The sequence below is a fragment of the Capsicum annuum genome, chromosome 8 (assembly GCF_002878395.1).
Source record: "Capsicum annuum cultivar UCD-10X-F1 chromosome 8, UCD10Xv1.1, whole genome shotgun sequence".
Taxonomy (NCBI): Eukaryota; Viridiplantae; Streptophyta; class Magnoliopsida; order Solanales; family Solanaceae; genus Capsicum; species Capsicum annuum.
The window spans coordinates 36,353,428-36,375,860 of NC_061118.1; the positions used below are offsets into that span (position 1 = coordinate 36,353,428).

A 22,433-nucleotide genomic window follows, 5' to 3' on the forward strand; every position below is an offset into this window, starting at 1 on the left:
TTGTTTTACTCTGAAAATCTAAAAAATTCCACGTGAATTGAAATGAAGGTAGTACTATAGTTTGAATGTTCCCTTCAAACACTATCCAACTTGGTGCAAGTACAAGTAACTTTTCAGGATACACTATAATTATAAACCCAATACCATAAATAAATAACCAAAACACTTATTTTCCTGAATTCATAATTAGCAAACACATTATTTGAGAAATTATCAATATGCAAAATCATAATTATTGATTGTGTCGAATCTAATGTTTCAAGAGATCAAGAAAAAAATCATATTAAAGTTATTGATACATCAAAATCAACACCAAAGCACTGCGCAGGCAATGTTGAATCACAAGATTTCAAACATATTGCTAATAATTTAGTAGACTCTTGACTAACATGCATGGAGTATATAATATAAAAGGTGGACGAAAAGAGGAAAATAATTTTTTTTTTTTTTTTTTGGACAACAATAACAGCTTGTAAAGATGATGGTTTGTTTTCATAAAAAGGATTGCTAAAAGGGAAGCATTAGTGAAATTTTAATAGTACATTAGTTGGTTAATTGTGCTTTTGAAATCACCTTTTGCATTTGCTTTTTAATGTCTAATCCGGTGGACCTTTGGTGTCGGTAGCATCGATCGTCCCCATTGCCCATTGCTCCATATTTTTAGTATTATCCCAATGAAATAATTTAACCAATATGTGAGTTGTATCATGTACAAAATCTAGACTTTATCCAGCTACTCTTTGCAAATAAATTGTTTCCTGAACATAAATTATTGAATTTTCTTTAACTTTTCCCTCCAGAAAACAGTGCCGGAGCCAACATTTTAACTAAGAGGATTTAAAATAAAAAAATGTAAACAAAAGAACTAGTCAAAGGGATTTAATATTTGCTATATATACACGAAAAATAATTTTAAACTTATATAAATAATAGTATAATTTTCTGTCGAAGAAAATTTCAAAAAGTCAACAACTTTGCTTATTTTATATTATTTTTTTTAGCTCTTATTGGGAAACGAAAATACTGTTTCATTTGATGCTACCTGACTCCTGTTGATCAAGTACACTCTTTAAGAAAATTATAATTTAAGGTGTATTTATTAAATTTAAATATTACTTTATGTAGTTATTTAATATTCAATAATAGCATAACAAAAGTAATGAGATTACATTGATTTACTAAAATAAACAAATAAAATGAAATATATATTTTTAATAGATACCAAATAAAATAAATGGACGAAAGTAATGATATTTTTAATAAATATTTAATAACACTATCAATATTTCATCAATATTGAATCCACTTTTTTTTGGGTCAGGATATTGAATCCACTTATTTTTCAAAATAGTCTCTTTTAAAATATATTTATACAATTTTTTTGAAATATTATATAATATTTCTATATTTCTTAAATTCCATCCCTAATTAAACTACATCACAAAAATGTAGTTGTATTTTGTCCTCTGCTTCCGCAAAATGTTTTTTTATTCAAATTTTGATCACTGTCCTAATAAATTAACATGTGAATATCGCATGTCATTTAAGTCCTAAATTTCTACTTGTCAAATCCCAAAAAAAGGATTAAAATAATGAAAACACCGTAATAGTAAAAATCACCTCATATATGTTAGACCGTACACAAATCGATTCCAAGATTATGTAAAAATAAAAAATAGAGCTAAATTGAAAAAAAAGAAAAAAAGGAAAGAAATGAAAATATTACAATTAGCGTGCACCTAACAAGGAAAAAAGCCGCTTACCAAATTTAAACAGAAGCAGTATAGTAGTAGTGAGTCCGTCCAACGACAGAATCCCTCGTTTCTTACTTGCCATTACTCATTTTCTCTTTCTCCTCCGCATCCCTCGCCGGAAAACTGCTACTCCTCCGCCCCTAACCGTACTGAAAAACTAAAATCTCCGGCGGATTCATAAAATTATAGAGAAATTATCTGTCGAAATGAGTAACGGAGAGCTACTTCTAATAGATCCAGTAGAGCTTCAGTTTCCATGTAAAGTCTAGAAACTTCTACAGCATTTTCTACTCTGTTTGAATCTTTCAGATCCATGTGTTGCTACCTGTGGTTTGATTTGTGTTTTTTTTTTTGATGTTGAATAGTTGAATTGAAGAAGCAGATCTCGTGCTCTTTGCAATTAACTAACAAATCTGATGATCATGTAGCCTTCAAGGTATTATCAAAATTTATTCCCGTTAATTTTTTTTATTTTTTGAGATTACAGTTTTTTTTTTTTAAATTATTTTGGGAGCTTTTTGGATTATAGGTGAAGACGACGAATCCAAAGAAGTACTGTGTAAGGCCTAACACTGGAATTGTTACGCCTCGCTCTACCTGTGACGTCATAGGTCTTCCTCTCTCTCACTGTTTTCCTTATTAAGATTTGTTCAGTTTGCTAAATATCTTTTTACAAGTAATTGTTTTTAGAACTACTGCTCCCTCCATTCACTTTTACTTGTGCACTATACTAAAAAAGTTTTTTCAGCACGAGAAAGATTTTTTTTTTTCTATTTTACCCCTAGCATTAACTACTCATTTGCACTTATTATTCCTCATGTTTCAATTTACTTGTCCATTTTGGCAAACTTTCCCACACCACCCTTAGTATTAAATAATTATATAAAGCAGCACTCCCTCAGTGCATTTTTGCTTGTCATGTTTCGCTTCAGGAGAGTCAATTTGACTAATCTTCGAAGTTAAATAGAGGTAGATTAATTTAATATTTTAGATCAAAGATTTAAATTTTCGAAAACTATACAAAAGAATGCTACAAGTTGCAATCTTTCTCATATTAATATAATGAAAAAAAAATATATCTTAAAATGTTGGTCAAAGTTGATGCATTTTGACTCTCAAGAAGCTAAACGTGACAAATAAAAGTGAACAAAAGAAGTAGTAGACATGTTTAGAGTTTCAAAACATCTTTAATAAAGTTAATTTAGTAAAATATACATTTAATTAAAGTTTTCTTAAGGGGTGTCATGTTAACAGGGTCCATGTAATGTGAAATAGAGGAGCATTTCTAAAGAGTATGAAGTCCATTATGTACAAGTAAAAGTGGACAGAGGGAGTAGTAGTTTGGGATTGAGACGTATTATTAGTTGATGTTGTTGTAATTGTTTGTACAATATATGGATGCAGTTACAATGCAAGCACAAAAAGAGGCACCACCGGATATGCAATGCAAGGATAAATTCCTGCTTCAAAGTGTAGTGGCAAGCCCCGTAACTACGCCTAAGGATATAACTCCAGAAATGGTAAGATTATTAAAGTTCTGTTTTAGTTGTTTGAAGTGTTAGTTGATTGCAAAATCTGTGATGTTGTTTCTGTTCTGCCAATTGTTTGTTGATGAGAACTAGCATGGTTTATATGCGTTTTTTTGTTTTTTTAGTTCAGCAAGGAATCAGGGAATCATGTTGAAGAGTGCAAGTTGAGAGTGGCTTATGTTCCACCTCAACCACCATCGCCTGTGCGGGAGGGATCCGAGGAAGGTTCCTCACCTAGGGCTTCAGTATCTGAAAATGGAGCTGAGTTCCACAATGTGAGTTTTTAGGTGTCTTGCCCTCATGTTGTTGAAAATTAAAGATTTCTTTTCGGGGTAAAAAGCTAGCAGAATTCATATGGACTATGAGATATCCGGTTGTTGTGCAGGCTTCCAGGACATATGCTGAGCCACAAGACAGTTCATCAGAGGTAGATTTTGTTTTCCAGAATATACTACGTTTCTTATGGTGACTGATAAGTTCCTTGGCGAGTGTTGTTATCTATATTGTCAAGTATATATGCATGCTAACAGGAATGACTAAGTTTCTTATATCTAGGAGACAATAAACTGCTTGGCTTGCATTTATTTTGCTTATTGTTACTGTATCACATTGTTGGATATTCAGTATATATCACTTGAGTACCATTATTTTGCAGTTTAAAAGAATTTTCCTCATTCCATTCGTTGTAATCTACCATATTGCTTCTGTGCATTTATGGAGAACTGCTATTGATGTTTATTCATCGTCGACCTTGATATTCTTAGAGTATTGTTCAACCTTTTTTCCTCATTGATTTGCATTTTAGCTCCCTGTGATTTTCTGATTAAAAATTTCTTGTGTTCCTTGGTTAGCTTGAGAAAGTATTTTCATCCTATCTTGTTTATCTTAACTGTGAGAGCACCCTATACCCTCTCAAAGACAAAAAAGAAAAAAAAGAAATGCTACATTTCTTGTAGATGTGATATAGGGAATATCTGTATATAACAACCAGTTCACGGAGGGGATTACAGTTAGATTTTGGTTTATTTTGGTCATCCAGTGTACTGTTTGAAGATAAAGATATTAGGAAGACGCTTATTTTATATTGGTTATTTCAGACAGTGAAGTCAATTCCTTGATGGGTAACAAGGTCCAATGGGGACAAAATCTTCATGAATACTATTTATTTCTTTTGTATACTTTCTCTTATAAATCAGCCATCATCCAATGATGCCTGACCGATAGGTAGAAAAGCTTTTGTGTTCTCACTTGCTAAAGGGAGAACATGAATACCAAAATGCTTCATTTGTCAAATTAAAGCAAAGTTTGAAATTATGAGTCTGACTTAAACTTTACCTTATAACAGAATCAAATTACTTGAATTTTAGAAGGGATAGAGAGAAGAATGGATAAAGTTCTAAGGATTACGTCAAATCCAAACTTCCTTAACTAAAGTCCTTAGAAATAATGGAAGGTAGTTATCCAGTTTCTAGATGCATCTTAATGAGGATTCTGAGGGGTGTTATAGCAGAGCATATATTATACGTGACAATCTGCGAGCCTTTGTTACCATTCTAAAAGAACATGGCAATCTGCAAGACTTATTTACCATTCTAAAAAACATGGCAATCTGCAAGACGACAATTTTTTAGGGCCTCTGTGGTTTGAGCATTTAGAATTTGTCTGGTTTGTGTCCATTTTTTCATTCCTTTCCAGTGTTATTCTCTTATTCACTGGCCAAGATTTATCTTGGAACATATGAGCTTTTAGATTTGAGTATATCATTGAGTTCTGTAACTGCAAGGGGTTAGCCTGACACTGGTTTAGCGGTGGTCCATATTGTCTTTATATGGTCTTGTACGATCCTCATCTTACGAGCTAATGTTGGCTCAGATCCATGGTTTATTAGTCAAACACATCTTTGATGGAGCCCATCCACGCTCCAAATAATCAGTCTTGGGCATGCTGCTGGGGGTGTTAAGAGTCTTACACTAGTTAAGGACATGGACCTAGTCTCCTTTTTTTTTTTATTTCTTGTTTTATTCTTCTGATGAAGTTGATTTTAGATCCCGTTTGAGATTGTTGTTAGAAATCTGCTTATTTGATAAAAACACTTTTATAAAATAGCTTTTCAGAGAAGTGCTTTTGGAAAAAAAACAATTTGGGTTTGATAAATTCATTTGAAAACTGCTTTTGATAAATAGATTGTGTTTGGATAATTTTTTTAAGAAGTGCTTTCGAGAGATAAATGACGAAAAAGGACATGTATCAATAGATTTTTACTACTAAAATCATTTTATAGAGAAAATTTATTTTAAATATCTATTTTAATAATTTTATTTTTATTTAGTTAAAATGCATGTAATAAAATATTTAATCAATATTTATATACATAGATAAATTAAAAATTATTAAATAATGATAGACTATTACTAAAATAATTTAAATATTACTCAAAAACATCAAACATAGCGAATTGAAAAATTATGCCATAAATTAACTCACTACATATGAAAAAATTCACCACAAAAATAAGTGGTCCTTTATACATCACAAAAATTCTCAATGATTTCATTCCTAATTTTTTTGTGTGTGTAAGTGATAGAGATATTTTTTTTATGAAAAAAATAATTCTCAGAAATTTTCTGCTACTTCCCAGCAGCAGAAAAACTACTTCTGCTTGTTTTTAAAAGCACTTTTGCAAGTTTATCTAACATCATTCTTTTCAAAAAAAATATTTTTTTCTCCAAGAAATAGCAATCCCAAACAGGCTCTGTTTGGATTGGCTTTTGGCTTTTAGCTTTTGACCGATAAGCCATAAGTTAGAAATTCTAACTTATAGCTTTTGGCTTATTTTTAGCATTTTAAGCCAAAAGCCATATGTTAAGATTTTTAACTTATGATTTTTGGCTTATTTTTAGCATTTTTGTTTAAAAATTAAGTGCTTATAAACAGTTTTTAAATATACCCAAACACTAAAAGTGCTTAAAAGTCAATTTTGACCTAAAAGCACTTAAAATAAGCCAATCCAAACGGGCTCTCTTTATATGATTTTGTACCTCACATCATGAGCTGGACTTTGGGATTGTTAGGTTGAAGGTCTCTTTCTTAGGCAAGGATTACACGTGGGTTGGAATATAGTGTTTCCTGATTGTCTAGTCAGAATGATAACTGATTTGCTATACCCTTTGGTTTCAGTGGAGTTCATTGTTTTCATTTTATACTTCTTTTGTCCTCACTTGGTGCAAATGGACATTATTCCCCAAAATATCATTGTGCCAGTGTCACAGAATGAAGCAAACAACTATGTATGACCTCCTACACTTGTCAGCCAGTCAATTACCTGCTTACCTCCTGATCATGGTTAAAAAACCTGTCTGGATCTGGCATGACAAAATGTTCTTTGCTACTGAGGTTGAGCTATAGATCACCTGTAGTTTGTGGAAGGATGCCAAACCACTTGTTGAGGGTTAGCTGATCCAATAGCAGATCTTTCTTAATTCATATAAATAATGTACCCTGATTGAATTCTTTCTTGGTGTTGAAGTTATGTAAGCTTATGACACAGTCCTTGTACTCTTATCTCCACCATGCTCCCATTCAGTCAAAAAGGACTACTCCCTGCAAAGCTTATGACATAGTCCTTGTACTCTTATCTCCACCATGCACCCATTCAGTCAAAAAGGACTACTCCCTGCAAAGCTGGTCGACAGAATGTCTTTTTTCGCTCTAATTAGGTGGTGCTTTTCTTTGTTATTGATCATTTTGTGATTCCATCACAGTGGTTTAAGGGTGTTTCAAATATATTTTTCCTTATGTGTTTTGGGTAATCTTACCTTCTCTGAAGTGATTATTTAATCTCATGATCAATGTTATATTGGATATACTGATTATCTTATAAGAAATATCATATATCTTTGTATTGCTGCATCTTCTTGATGCCCTTAATGCAATTTTTCTTACTTCATAAAAAAAAATCATATATCTTTGTATTTGATCCTCTTGTATGTAAGAGCGGGTACTACTATGTTCTCCCTGGCTTTGAATTATAACTCGGACCAGAACTGTGGGCAAAGATACTAATAGAATTCAAGAGAAGTAGGATAAAACTTGTCAGTCTAAATAAATCTCTCTGGAGTTTTTGAGTGGAATCATTTGGTTCTATCATGGTATAAGACACTGTCATCTCCTTGAATATGGTTAGTTACATAAAACTTCTAGTTTGAAGCTCTAGTCACTTTTTAGGCTTTTGTAAAGTACAAGTAGCTAATGACTGCTTGTCGCCTACATTTTTTTGGCTTCAGAAAATGTATTTTTTCCCTTTCCACTCGTTCAATGAAATACTTGTTTCATACTAGGTGGAGGTTTCAGTATGTAAAGTTTGTCGTTATAACCAAATCTAGATTGGCGTACACTGCTCTGTCCTATGGAAAAAAAGGCAGTGTAGCTATTCAAGTGAAAGAATTTGAGGACTCCTTTTGTTTTATTTGCAGGCAAAAGCACTAATTTTGAAGCTGTCAGAGGAGAAAAATTCTGCAATGCAGCAAAATACCAAGCTTCAGCAAGAATTGGTAAGGGACACAATACATAAATTCATTTAACTGTTTTCTTGGTCATTTTTTATCAGAATTTTTGTGACTTCTCACTCGTCAGCAATCTTAGACGCGGAATATATCTGTTTCCTTTTCTTTTTTCCCCTTCCTCCTGTAAAGAGATTCAAGGGTTTACAAGAAAAAATTGAGCTCCATTCCGTAGATGATTAGAGAGTAGCTAAAAGTTATACTTTTAGAGAGAGGAGATCTAGCTTATTGTGAGAGCCAGGAGGGAGGGAAACTATGTTGCTAGTAGGTTGGAAGGAGATGATTGATTGTCTGGGTTTAAGTGGTATGTACCGAATTTACGTGTTCGTTTATGTCAGGGTGGTTCGAAAGAAAGGAATAGCAGATGTTTTGTAGATAAAGGTAATTCAACCTAATAAATCTAGTTTAATTATATACTTCCAGTTTCCTTTTGGTGCAAGGAGGAATTTTGTAAATGTAGTAGAATCAGTACTTAGGTTCTTAGAATCCCTATAAGACTGGAAAAGGATTCTCCTTTTGTTTTTGCTCACCCTTAAATGTTTCAGCACCTTGTTGGTTCTGGTCTTGTAATACAATTACCTTTCTCTTAAAAAGAGGTTTGTAGGGATAAATGAGATATTTCTATTCACATGGTCAAATATGTTAACTTCCTAAATGGGTCTTGAGGTTTGTACATGCATAGGATAGCCATTCTGTTAGTTGACCAAGCAACTGTATAGCCTTCCTGCACTGATGAGGCAAGCCTCCTTTGTTTTATTTGTCTTCCTGGTTGGCTTTGTCTATCTTGAATTAAATATGTTGTTTCCTTTGTTTGATAACTGCACGCCTCTCCAATTGGATGAGGCTGGATCAGCCGCTATATGAAAGCACATCCTTCTTTCTTTAATTAGAGTAAGATCAGAAGTCTATATAAGGGGAAATGGCTACATATCTTGATAAGCTGTGTAGTGGACCTGAAAAAAAGGAGACAATTAGACAACCTCATCATCAGTTAATGTTTGCTGAAATGACTGAAATCTACCTTTAAAGGGGGGGTTAGAGAGAGATATTTTCATTATTTTGGTAATGAATTGATTAATAATGAGCTCTGTTGACTAGCTAATTGCTAGTTTTGTTGCTGAACTTATAAGAGAACTGTCGGGCTATTGCATCTTGAAGTTACTAGCTCTTGAACCGAAATTGTATTGGAATTTTTTTGACATGGAATTGAGTGGCATCTTTGCTTTTGTTGGTGCTGCAAGAAATTCATTATTGCCTTTTGAACGTTATCCTTTAGCTTCATGAACCTTGTTGGGTGCAGGATTTCTTGAAACGCGAAAGCAGCAGAAGTCGTGGCGGAATCCCATTTATGTATGTTATTATTGTTGGACTGCTAGGCCTCTTTCTTGGCTATTTTCTCAAGAAGACATGATGGCTAAGAGGTTGCTGCTACATCGTCAGTGCACCTAAGTGTTTAAGAAATTCTATAACCTTGAAGAAAAAGGTGACTAATCTGGTAAAACTTTGTATCATTAGTTGTCTGGTTGACTTAAAAATGTACAAGACTAGGTTTTAATCTGTTTTTGTAATGCCTTAGCTTGAGAGTTCCTTCGTGTGACTAACTACATTTGACATCCTTTGCCAACGTGTGGAGGAAACATTTTAGTTTGCCAATTAAGTATACTTCCTGATTATGGATCTTGTGACTACAACTAGTTTTTGTCCTCCACCAATAGTTATCAGAGTTAACTTGGTGATCTTATTGGTACGGACGAACGACTTGGATTTACTTAGACTAGTTTTACATTTTCATTTGCAACCTTATTTCTTGAGATTTTATCCTCAAGTCGCACAATTTTCTAGTTTCTGGACTTACAGTGTTGGCTTAGGCTGGGGTATGTACCATGGTGGCATATCATGAATATCTTCGTTGTATGCATATGAACAGATGTACATAATAACTGCACCAATTATCATCTGCCAAACAGGCAACGATACACTTCACTACGAGTATAAAGTTTGTCGTATGCCACTTATACTACATGACGGGGAAGGGAGTACATGATCGAATGTCATGAAGAGTTGAGGTTTCTGGGGTGAAACAGTTAGGCAACTGACGTTCACAGTCCAAATTCTTCAAGCAAAGATAATTTCATTCTTTTGTCAGACAAACTGATTAACCAATGATTAACTTTGTGATTTTCGCTGCAAAACTCATTGAAATACACATCTAACAAGTATTCCCTCATCCAGTTTATAAAATCAAGAGAATTTTGTTGTACTTGTTTTCTTTCTACCCTTAGTATTACATAGCTGCATAAAGTAATAACAATGAAATTTATAGTTTCAAATCATTAGCAAGGTTTATAACAACAAACCCAGGCTGTTTTCGATAGACCCTGGCTCAAGACAAAGGACAGTATATAAAAACATCAAAAGCATGTAACACAATAAAAAAGGTCTAACCCATCGATAGCCCTTCAAACTTGTTTCTAAAATTCACTTAGTCCCCCCCCCCCCCCCCCCCCCAATTTGATTTCAATTGAGCATTTTTTGTCCAATCAACAGAACGTTCAAGTTGTGTAATTCACACGTGATGACGTGGCAAAAAGGACTAATTAGAAGCTGATACATGGCATTGTGGGTCCAATAATTATTAAAAATTAATTATAATTTTTTTAAAAAAAATAAAATAAAATGGGGTCCCCTCAACATCCCCACCCCACCCGCTTGTTCTTCTTCTCCATTTCTTGTCATCTTCTCCATCTTCCATTTTTTTTTAATATCTAATTAATCAATAATAAAAATAAAAATAAAAGGATGTTTTCCACTACCTTTCCCCCCGCACGCGACCCCCGCTCCATCTTATCATGTTGTTCTCCATTTCTGAAAAAAAAATAAAAAAATTCAACATTTTTTTAGAAATCTTATTTCTTTTGCAATCTAATTCATATTTATTGTTATTTTTCTTCTTCTTGTGTTGTGGGTTCCTTAGAATTTGAATTTTTTAATAATATCAATAAAGTAATTTTAGATTCATATCAAGTTAGCCGGAAAAAATGGAGTTCGCTAGAATCAAATTTACTCCTCAAAAATATATCAAATTTCCAAAGAAAAACGTATTAATATGCTAAAAAGTTCATAACTTTCACCGTATCTTTTTAATTGAAAATTGTTAATTGTTAAGAATTTAAAAAGAAAAAAAATAGAGATGAAGAGTGAAGAAGATGGCTGGGGTCTTTGTGGGGGTGGGGGTGGGGCGGGAGGTCAAGGGGGGGCTGATTTGGGGGCTGGTTTTCTTTTTTTCTTTAAATTAAAATTTGTTATTATTAAAAATATATTAAATAAGTTAAAATGTGATTTTTTTTACCAAAAAAAAAAGAAAAATTACCATTTGAGACCCATTCACGCGCTCAAGGAGAGTGTAACACACTCTCCTTGCCAAATCAGCATTTTGTGCCTGATAGATACTAATTTTAGCACTTGAAGGGTCTGATAGGTACAAGCCTTAGTTTAGGGACCTAAGTGAATTTTAGGGACAAGTTTTAGGTCCTATCGATGGGTTTGACCCGATTAAAAAAATAGATACGCCATCCACAAAAATATGCAACACTGCCAAACAAAAGACACCCAAGCCCTCCTACCTACTGACTATGACTCATCCACCCACCTTAACCCTCTATCCTAATGTTTTTCCTCCATACCTTCCTATCCAGTTGCATGTCCTCAGTCAACTGTAACTGCTCCATGTCACTTCTAATCACTTCCCTCCAGAATTTCTTAGGTCTACCCCTACCCCCGCTTGAAACCATCCAAGGCCAACCTCTCACACCTACGAACCGGGGCATCCGCGCCCCTCCTCATCACATGGCCAAACCATCTCAACATCACTTTCCGCATTTTATCCTCCACCGACATCACCCCCACCTTCTCCCGAATAATTTCATTCTTAATCCTGTCAACCCTAGTAAAACCACACATCCAACGCAACATCCTCATTTCCACCACCATCAATTTTTGGATATGAGAATTCTTAACCGGCCAACACTCAGCTACATATAACATAGCCGGTCTGACTGCAACTCTATAGAATTTTCCCTTCAGCTTGGGGCACCTTCTTATCGCATAAATTTTCGAAGCGAGCCTCCATTTCATCCAACCTGCCTCAATACGGTGAGAGACATCCTCATCTATCTCTCCATTTGTAACACCCCGTATTCAAGTACGTGTATTGGTCTTATTTATATGGAATTAATTTTTTTTATTTTTTTTATACCGAAATTTTCCCGTCGATGGTTCCATGCGAAGGTTATTGAATAAGCTTTCCAACGATATAAAGATTTCCAAAAATGGATAGGTTTCAGATATAATCGAGCACGTTCAAAACTATAAAACGATGGCCGGGATATTGGGAATAGTAAATGTGCAGGAAAATTTCCTGCACACAAACTACTGAGGCTAGCCAATTTTTTGGGTCAAGTTTGAATGATCATAACTCCCTTAATATAATGAACTGGGAGAGCTGCGACCTATGAAAAGAAAGATCTTTGAGTCTTCTTTCCAATGCAATTGGTTTCATCTAAATCCAACTTCTGAGTAAGAAGTTATACTTGTTTTACTTCAGCCTCTCAAAACAGATTTTTAGGGTCAACTTCAAACGATCATAACTCCTTGCACAGGATGAACTGGGTGACCTACTTTATATGAAATGAAAGCCCTTTGAATTATATTTCCAACGATACCAATTTCACCCAAATCCGATATCGGAGAAAAGAGTTATGGTCGATCTACTTTAGCTTATCAAAACAGTCCACCAAAGGACAGATTTGACATTATTTAAATTTTAAAGGCACTTTGGTCATTCCCTATGATATTATGGACGGGAATATGTGTACATATACATGTATATGAGTTCAAAAACTCATTTTCATCATCAATCATTGAGAAAGAAAAAACCCTAACCAAATTTGACCTTTAAATTACTTTTGATTCAACCGTAGAAATTCCAAAGTAATCCGATAACTGCGTTTTTCATCTCGAGAGCTTCGAACGGCACCTATTATTTGTGCAAACAGGATTGCATAATCAAGAGGTGAATTCTAAGGTATGAATATTGTTTGCCTTTGTTCTCTTCCGTATGTATATGTGTGACAGAGGATTATATGTATTGGTTGTTATTGAAAGGTGATGAAAATAGGGTTATGGACTATTTTGCATGGTTTGGTTGTATTGAATTGTGGAGGGTGGATATGGTAATTGAGTTATGGAAGGTGGATATAGTGATATACTATTGAATTGATGATTATTTATGTCTATGACTCAATTTGGTTTAATGGATTGGTTGAAAGGATAAATGAATCCAAACTTGATATTGGAGGATGTTGTATGAATATGCATGACATATGAATGTAATTGGAGTATAAGAGGGTTAAAGTGACACCCTTTATGGTGTAATTAAGGCTTACTACTTAACCACTAGTTTGGTGAATTCAAATAATTGAATTGTGACGTTTGGTCGCTAATACTAGATTGCTATATATGTTCATTGTAGATAAGTAATCCGAAAAGACGAGAAGTCCATTTGGGACTAGTATTGAAGGTTGACAGTCAGGTATGTAAAGCATACTCTATACCATATCTTTGGCATGAAAGTGAACAATTGTTCTATTAAGAAAGTTTCCAAAGTTATTCAGTAACATGTGATCCATAATGATTTTGTATGATGTCCTAAGTTACCAATGAACTTGTTTCCACCCTACAAGATGTCAAGACATTCCAATACTTACTTGTTTTCCAAATCTTACATGTTTATTGCACTAATGAATGTCAGAAGGTATCCGGCCACTCAAACAAGATCCATGTGCTATTAATGACTCTAAAACGTTTCATTGATGTGCCAATGAGTTCTTACTTCATTGTTATTGCATTGATGGTCTATTTATATGTCTCTTATTGATGTATCATTGTTTCAAAGTATCAAAAATACGGTGGTGACTGAAATAACAATCTCAAAGATTAATTGAACTAAGTGATGGAAGTTCTCTCTTATCGGGTGGTATCCCAGGGGCATAAGCCTATCATGGGTCGATCCCTATTTATGTGTTTATGGGTGGTATCCCAGGGGCATAAGCCTATCATGGGTCGATCCTAGTTGATATGTACTGGAGGCAGCCTAATGGTCACAGTACAGTAATGGTTACAAAGATGATAAGAACGAAGGTAAAGTGATTGAATAAATGCAATGTACAGGTTGTCACAAGTTCTAGTAAGTGTGGTCCACTCCTATTACGATTTATTCAGTTGTTTCTGATTTCTATTGGGCTCATATATCATATGTGATTATCTACAGCTTTACATACTCAGTACATATTTCGTACTGACGTCCCCCACGGGGGACCTGCATTTCATGCTCCAGGCACAGGTACCTCAGCTCATACACCGCACAAGTAGGAGCCAGGATATCCAGCTACTTTTGGTGAGCTCCAGTTTGCTTCGGGGCTTTCCGTGTCATATCCAGTCACTTTTGGTATTGTATAAAAGTTAGTTATATGGCGGGGTGTGTCCCGACCTTAGTTAAACTCTCTGTATTATCTAGAGGCTTTGCAGACCTAATGTACAGTCAAGGTGGTGTTTTGTTAATAGACGTGATGGGTCCAACGGCCAAGTATTGTATATACATATATATGTGTGCTCGAGCTTATACAGGTGATTATTTCTTTTTATATGCGACATGATGCTGTCCGAATTTCGGGTTGTCATAGAGGTATGCATGGGAAGTATGAGGTTATGAGCTGGTTCTCCCGGGCCTCCTCGGTTACGGGTGCCAGTCCGCCCCAATAGGATTTGAGGCGTGACACCATTCTCCTGAATCGTCGACCCAAGATACGTAAAACTATCCCTCTTACAAACCGTCTGGGAATCCAACTTCACTACCACCTCGTCCTCTTACCTCGAGCCACTAAACTTGCACTCCAAGTACTCCTTCTTGATCCTATTCAACCGGAAACCTTTAGACTCCAGGGTTTTTAGCTTATCAGTAACACCTTGTAGGGACTCATCAATCAACACTACATCATCTGTAAAAAGCATACACCAAGGCACCTCGCTTTGTATACTCCGCGTCAACACATCCATCACCAAAGCGAATAAAAAAGGGCTAAGAGTTGATCCCTGGTGTAACCCTATCAAGACTGAGAAATGCTCGGAATCTCCTCCCACCGTCCTCACCCTAGCCTTCGCCCCCTCATACATGTCCTTAACCGCTCAAATATACGCCACAGGGGCCCCCTCGCCTCCAAGCATCTCCAAAGAACCTCCCTAAAGACCTTGTCATACGCCTTTTCCAAGTCAATAAATACAATGTGTATATCCTTCTTCCTCTCTCTATACTGCTCTACTAGTCTTCGCACTAGGTGAATTGCCTCAGTCGTGGAGCGACTAGGCATAAATCCAAATTGATTCTCAGAAATAGACACAATCTTCCTCAGCCTCCGCTCCACCACCCTCTCCCAAATCTTCATCGTGTGACTCAACAATTTAATACCCCGATAGTTGTTGCAACTCTGAATGTCAGTTCTTAGAGTGAAGATGACTTATATGACTAAATCCAAGATATACGAGTCGCGCTAATTGAACAAGATATGGCTAAAACACGTCATGTTTCTCCCTCTTTCTTCCATTATTTTGACACGAGAAAAATAAACAAGCAGTACGTTTTTGGATAAATAATAAACAAGCTTAATATAAACATGGAAACTGAACTTACAGAATGTGTCCGAGCTTCTCATCAATAGTTATGGACTCCTCGGAGAGTACACTCAGCTGCTCTAAAGAATATGGATGCTCCGGATCTCTTATATCCCTCACAAAATGTATAGACTTTCAAATCAAGGATCACAACAAGTTCAGTCACAGTAAATTCACAAACAACTGAACTGCAAAAAATTGAACTCTAAATTTCACTTAGTCACTTTAAAAAAGGAACTAATACTAGTAGTTAGTAGAGTGTTGTCTCGCTTATCCTTCCATACTAGTAGTCGTCGTATTTCTCCTATAGTTTCTTTTCCGTCAAGTTTTGTTACTATCTTCTATTTCTTGTACTTCAATTATCACACTATTTTGTAACGGTGGAATTACACTTACTAAATGAAAGAGCTGACTTTTTGGGGGTTTTCTTACTCCTTTTCCAAGTAGAATTTCTCAAAATAAAACCAAGTAGTGTGAATTGCATGTGTCAATAGAGAGGAAGGATTAGCATAAATTTTCGAGAGGATCGTAGCAAATACACAAACATTTGAACTACAAAAAATTACAATTCCAAATGTTAGTAAATCAACATAGTAAAAATGAAATAGCTAAGTTTCTTCTCTTTCTTACTCCATTTTTCCAGTAGATGTTTTGAGCTAAGTCAATGTAGTTTTAATATTGCTGTTATGAACTCATATTTAACTTAAGCATTCAGAATAAAAATAAAAACGGAAGGGGCGACCGGAAAAAAATGAAGAAGAAAAAACCGCTTTTTTTAATCAAAAAAATATACGTAGTTAGCAAATCAAAAAAAAAAAAAAAAATTCAACATACAAAACTAATATCTATGATATTTCTTCTTTTTTTCTTATTCGTTTTTTTCCGGTAGATATTTTCACCTTTGTCAACGTAGTTTTGAAATTGCAGCTATGAACTCCAATTTAGCTGAAGCATCCCCCACCACCACTCCAAAAAAAGACAGGATGGGGGAGGGAGTCCAAATTTCACCAAATCACCCAAAAATAAAAATCAACATACAAAACTAAAATATCTAAGTTAATTTCTTCTATTTCACACTTTTTTTTTTCCACTGCAAATTTTCAGCTACTAAGTCAACGTAGTTTCTAAACTGCAGCTATAGACTCCAATTTAGCTGAAGAATTCAAAAACAAAAGAAAGAGACAGAGAGAAATTGCAAAAAAAGGATAAATTCACAAACACACGCTGGCCTCAACACCAGAATTGTTAAAAAAAAAAAAAAATACAAACATTTGAACTACAAAAAGTCCCAAATTCCAAATTTTATTAAATAAAAAAAAATCAACAAACTAAAAAATAGCTAAGTCAACATAGTTTTGAAATGACAGATATGAACTCCAATTTAGTAAATTCACAAACATTCGAAGTACAAAATAATCTCAATTCCAAATTTCGTAAAAGAAAAAAAAGAAAAAATCAACAACTAAAAATGAAATAGCTAATTTCTTATTTTTCTTACTCATTTTTTTTCCAGTAGAAATTTTCAGCAAAGTCGAAGTAGTTTCAATTGAAGTATTCAACAACAAAAAAAAATACCAGGAAGGAGAAGAGAAAAAGGATATCATAAACATCGAGAGGATCAACGGCGGCGTCATGAGGATGAGGAGGAAGGTTTACTTGGTAAAAAACCGTTCATTAAAGGTTTTTTAACGGAAGCCAATAAAATGAAACAGAGGAAGTAATAACTTTAAAAAAAAAAAAGGTCAAATATCTGGTTATTTACTGGATAGATGTACAAAATCTCCACCTAGACCTACAGTGACAAATTGTATGATATTCAAATAGGGACAATCATTTCCAGCATTTATAATAGCCTGCAGACTAAACCCAAAAACAAAATGGATTGAATCTGATAGCTCAAGCTATAGAAGATAAACTAACAATTTCACAAAATTTGAAGGGGACATTGATATGTTAACACAATAATGCATATAGAGTAATAGAAGAACGAGCAAAATTCCTTTCTTAAGAAGGATAACAAAACAAGAATCATTAGTTACATACATTTAACAGAGGATATGATCTCCTATGACCAGAAAGATGATGTTAGGCCATCACGTTCCAATATCCAGTGGCCCATCTTCTTGAAGAAAACATGCTAGCTGGACGAATTGAAAAAACAAGGAGAAGAAACTAACTACTGTACTAATATACAAGTACATAAATAGACTACCCCTTCCTTTCTTTCCGTTCTCAACAAAAAAGATTATATCAGTTTTCTTCTGAATCCAAGCTCAAAAGCCATTATTTAAACCCCGTTGGAAGTGTCAATTTATCTCGTGTGAGATTCTGAGTACCTTCTATTTCACGCTGTCAACTTCTTAGCTATAATTTCCCTTCTCACTGTCAGGAGAGTGTAGTAACATGAAGTCTTAAGTCGGTCATGTCCAATAGATTTAAGTACTCGTTGGATGCATCACTAACCAGCATCTTCAGAACCTTGTATCATATTACATCTGACCACAATCTTGCGAAAGTCATCCAAGCTCAACTGCAGTATTGCCATATCAAAAGGTAGAAAGGACTAAGAGAAAACATGAGAACAAGTTAAAAAAGCACACAGCTCTTAACACGGACATTTTGGGCAGATAGTCGTGGATCTTACCAAGTAAAATGATAGACAACACTCACGAAATAACCCTATCGCTACACTAAAAGAACCCCAAAGAAATGGAAAAACCAATGGCCACAAACAATTGTTCAGGTTTTTAGTCAGTTTTTGGCTTTTGCCCACTGAAGTTCATGTAATTTTTTTTAATTAAAGAGCCAGTAGATCAAAACACCAAACAGGACAAGCTACTTTTTTTCCTTTACAGTTGAAGATGATTAATAGCCTACCTCCACAGTACTAAATCTTTCCAACTAATTAATATAGCCTCAAACACTTCCCAGTAATCTCCAAAGTTTGGTTTCCAAGGAACAAAAACGATGGGAGTTACACATTGTACTTCCCTTGTATAAAAGAAGGTATTAGCACCCAAAGATGTGGACTAGTGGTGAATGAAGTGGGTTGAGAACATGAGGTCTCTGGTTTAAATTCAATGGAGGTCAAAAACACCAGGTTATTTCTTCCATTTGTCCAAACCTTGGTGTACACAGTTACCCAGTAACTGCTGTGTTGGTGGGAGGGTAGTAGGTATCCCAAGGAATTAGTCGCGGTGTGTACAAGCTGCACCAGACATCACGGTTATCAAAAAGAAACAAAGAAGGTTTTAACTTCCTAACTTATGGTAGTAACTTTATCATTTTTAGATTCATTCTTTAATTATAAATCCTCATGTTAACGGTTTGTGTTATATATTTCATAAAATATGAATATGCAATTAATATCTAGTACATTTGAACACTTAAACACTGGTTGAATGTGCCCCAGTGGCTAGTTTATGATTAATTGCTTTGACTTGTCTACATTTGGCCCAAGCATGATAGCCATAAAAATTTAGTACTAGTAGCACCAGTCCTCCATAATTCGTTCTATATTGAATCTTATCCAATACTTATGACTTTATTGAATAGGGATACTTTTTTAAACCAAAAAAAAAAAAAAAATTAAAGGAGAGAAGTACCTTTCCATCTCCATTAGAATCAAAACAACGAATCATATTTTCCATGTCCTCATCTGACCAAGTAAAATCATGGGAAACTGCCATTTTCCGTAGATCTCTGAAACTTATACTCCCTTTTCCAGCTTCTGAGGGAGATTACCAACTAATCAATGGGTGTATACAATCAATCTAGAACATTAAGCAAAAAGAATTGACGCTAGAACATGCTAGAAGTACATGTGACTTCAGATAAAGATTTTCAATATTGTGGACCAAAATTGTATAGCTTATCACTTTCACATTTAGAAGAGGAAACCTTATAAGCAGACTCGCATTACCATCGAACTGAAAGAAATGCATAATCAAGTCATCCTCAGTCATCTGCACCCGATTTCTTGTCTGCTGAAAACAATTGTGAAGTACCCAAGTATAGAGAAGGGAGTATGAGAAAGTTTCAGAATTTTCATTGATTTAGTAAAGTATATGATAAGACATACCTGTTGTTTTCTCTTCCTTTTCCCACTAGCATCTTCCTGATTGCAGGTACCTATTTCTTTTTCGTTACTGGCCTTTTTTAAAGAAGGTTTTTTGTTGCTGTCCTTTTTGGTGGAATCTGCATCAGTGCCTTGCATAGGCATTTTATTTGCAAGATTCAGAAAACCTGCTGAATCTTGTAGTGACAAAGCAATAGCCTGCATATAGATGAATAGATATTTTACTCTTGGATGCCTGATGAGAAGTTGCAGATGCATAGGCAAGGCAATGTTTTTCTTCAGCCTCCAACATAAGGGTGATGCGGATACATCTCTCTGTTTCTACATGCATATGCATGTTAATAAACTGAATAATAATATGTGTTACCTGCATTAAGGCGTCATCATCATCGACATATTCCGTGTCAGTTGGTAACGCTGTGTTAGAAACTTTCTTCTTAGGAGTTATTTTTTTCTTTGACTGCAACAAGATATCCAAGGAAAATTAACAGGACACCAAACTAGAATATTTCATCTATTCTACCATAGAAGCAAATATAACGAGTTAAATGCAGGGCAAACACACTAGAGTTGCAGCCTTTCCTCAGACAGCTCCACAGAGCAGAAATCAGATGTACTTTTGGATTCATGTTTTTGATAGTAAGAAATTTCATTAAAAGAAGGGCAAAAACACGCCTGCATGCAGAAAGTATAAAGGTAGAAAACCTTACAAAACAACATGATTTTCTACGAATGACAGCCAATCAATACAAATAAGAACCTCGTGGGTGCACCAAAAGGATCAGATGTACTTAGATTCATTAATTTTAAGTAGTTATATTATGCACATAATTCATGTATTGTTTACAGCTAACAACATTCAGGAACATCAGTTTTCTGAACGTTCAACACACGATAACATAAGGGATGCAGCCTGTTTTCATGAAAAGTTTCAGAGCCCAGGATGCATATAATAGATTCTTTTAATAGTAGTTGTTTTTTGACAACATTGGTGTAAAAATCACTCATTTAACAATAATCACAAACATAACTGTTCTAAAAGGAAATACATGACATTGTTGTGTTCCTTTACTAGTCATAAGCACAAATACAATATGACAATATAATCTCCCCCCTGTGACATTCAGCAGTTTTTTCTCTACGGAAGAGCATCCTAACATTAAGTGTTAAATTGAACTTCGATTATGAGTGCTCTATATATCAAATCTTCAACAGTAAAAAGTACTTCTTCACACACTTCCGCTTTGTTGTGTTGGTGGAGGAGGGGGTAGGGGGTTGCTACCGATGAAGGTGAAAGTTTTATGACCCTTTTCTGTATAGGCGATTAACTCAGCATGTCACCTAGCAGAATAGATGGTGCTCTCTCATAAACAATGATTCATCCCACAACACAAACACGAAACTATGCAGTTTCCTATGTTACTACATAACACCTAACAACATGGAAATATAAATCAACCCAAAGCATTCAATATTCTTTATCAAAATACAATCAGTGTACCCAAAATGACATGAACAAGTAAAAGCAAAGTAAAACATAAAACACTACAAATTCCTTGCTGTATACTGTGCTTTTGCATCTGAAAAACGGTACTCCCTCGGTCCCAATTTACGTGGCACAGTTCGGATTCCAAGATTCAAACAATTTAATATTGAATGTGAATTCGTGCATGGCATCTTCAAATTTTTTTGAAACAAAATTATATATTTGGAAACTACGTAAAAAGTACTACAAGTTATCTGTCTTAGAGCCGGGGGGGGTCTACCAGAAAAGCCTCTCTACTTCATCTAAGGTAGTGGTATGGACTGTGTACACTTTACCCTCCCCAGACCCCACTTTGTATGGTGTTGTTGTTTGTAAAAAGTACTATTAAGTCGCAATGATTGACAATTCAAAACATTTAAAAGACGTAACGATCAAAAATAGACTTGTTTGAATCTCCAAGTGCAAAAGGTGCCACATAAATTGGTACGGAGGAAGTATCTGGCGAAAAAGTTAATATCTTCAGATGCAAAAACAAATTATCTTAGTGCAGGTTTTAGTTGATCAACAACGAAAAAGGTGGTACCTTTTTCAATTTGGACTTTGAAACTTGATAATCCACATCATCTTCTTCGTCATCTTCACCTGTATCAGAAAGATCCTCACTTTGAGCTGGCTCATAATCTTCATCTTCATCAACCACTTTCTTTTTCCCCTTTCTGTCCTTTTCTTTCTTCTTGGGTTTCTGTGAAGAACCCATTAAAGAACTTGCCATTTTATGCAGACCCATAGCCTCCATTCTTGCTTTGTTTTCTTCCATTCTCTTCATTCTTTGTTTCTCATACTCCGTGACTTTTCCACTTCTTTGAGGCTCCACCGGGGACTCCGACCCCTCTGAGTCTGAGCTACTCTCTTCCGTTTCTGAGTCTGAAACATTCCGTTTTGCCATTACAATTTGGGATTTTCGATTGACTATAAAGTGTTTATGGTGAATTGCACAAGGGTTGCTGCCTTGTAGACGCGGGAGTCCTTTTGTTGGGTTGTAGAAAATAATCAAATGGGGGCTGCTAAACATTAGAGAAAATGACTAAAATGATCCCTTATGTTTATTGTGGTAAAGTGAGAAAACCTATGTACTTTATACCTTAAAAATAAAATCTTAGAAGGAAACAATCTACAACAACAACAAACCGGTGAGGTAATGGGAGGATAGAATATATACAGTCTATATCATTATTTTTGTTGAAATAAAAAAGCTATTTTTGATAAACTTTGATTCAGGATAAAATAACAATTAATAAAGTT

General features: G+C 34.9%; 2 protein-coding genes across 5 annotated transcripts; one reads left to right on the forward strand and one right to left on the reverse strand.

Moving 5' to 3' along the window:
- Positions 1-1,659: 1,659 nt before the first annotated feature.
- Positions 1,660-9,515, forward strand: LOC107845598 (vesicle-associated protein 1-2). The gene is made up of 8 exons (XM_016690022.2): positions 1,660-2,012; positions 2,120-2,190; positions 2,284-2,365; positions 3,159-3,274; positions 3,409-3,558; positions 3,669-3,710; positions 7,756-7,833; positions 9,143-9,515. Exons 1-8 carry the CDS (start codon positions 1,961-1,963, stop codon positions 9,251-9,253), a joined length of 702 nt encoding a protein of 233 aa, XP_016545508.1. The 5' UTR covers positions 1,660-1,960; the 3' UTR covers positions 9,254-9,515.
- Positions 9,516-17,543: 8,028 nt separating this feature from the next.
- On the reverse strand, positions 17,544-22,320 carry LOC107845605. Of its 4 annotated transcripts, none has more exons than XM_016690034.2 (6): positions 21,715-22,320; positions 20,013-20,105; positions 19,649-19,843; positions 19,490-19,553; positions 19,173-19,297; positions 17,544-18,097 (listed from the first exon to the last, which is right to left on the reverse strand). In XM_016690034.2, the coding sequence occupies exons 1-6, from the start codon at positions 22,201-22,203 to the stop codon at positions 18,026-18,028; spliced, it is 1,038 nt and encodes a 345-aa protein (XP_016545520.1). In that variant the 5' UTR covers positions 22,204-22,320; the 3' UTR covers positions 17,544-18,025. The 4 variants fall into 4 exon arrangements, 2 of the variants coding, with proteins under 2 accessions (XP_016545520.1, XP_016545528.1); XM_016690042.2 differs by having other exon boundaries at positions 19,490-19,550; positions 21,715-22,310; XR_007043465.1 differs by having other exon boundaries at positions 18,080-18,097; positions 19,468-19,553; positions 21,715-22,272.
- Positions 22,321-22,433: the final 113 nt, after the last annotated feature.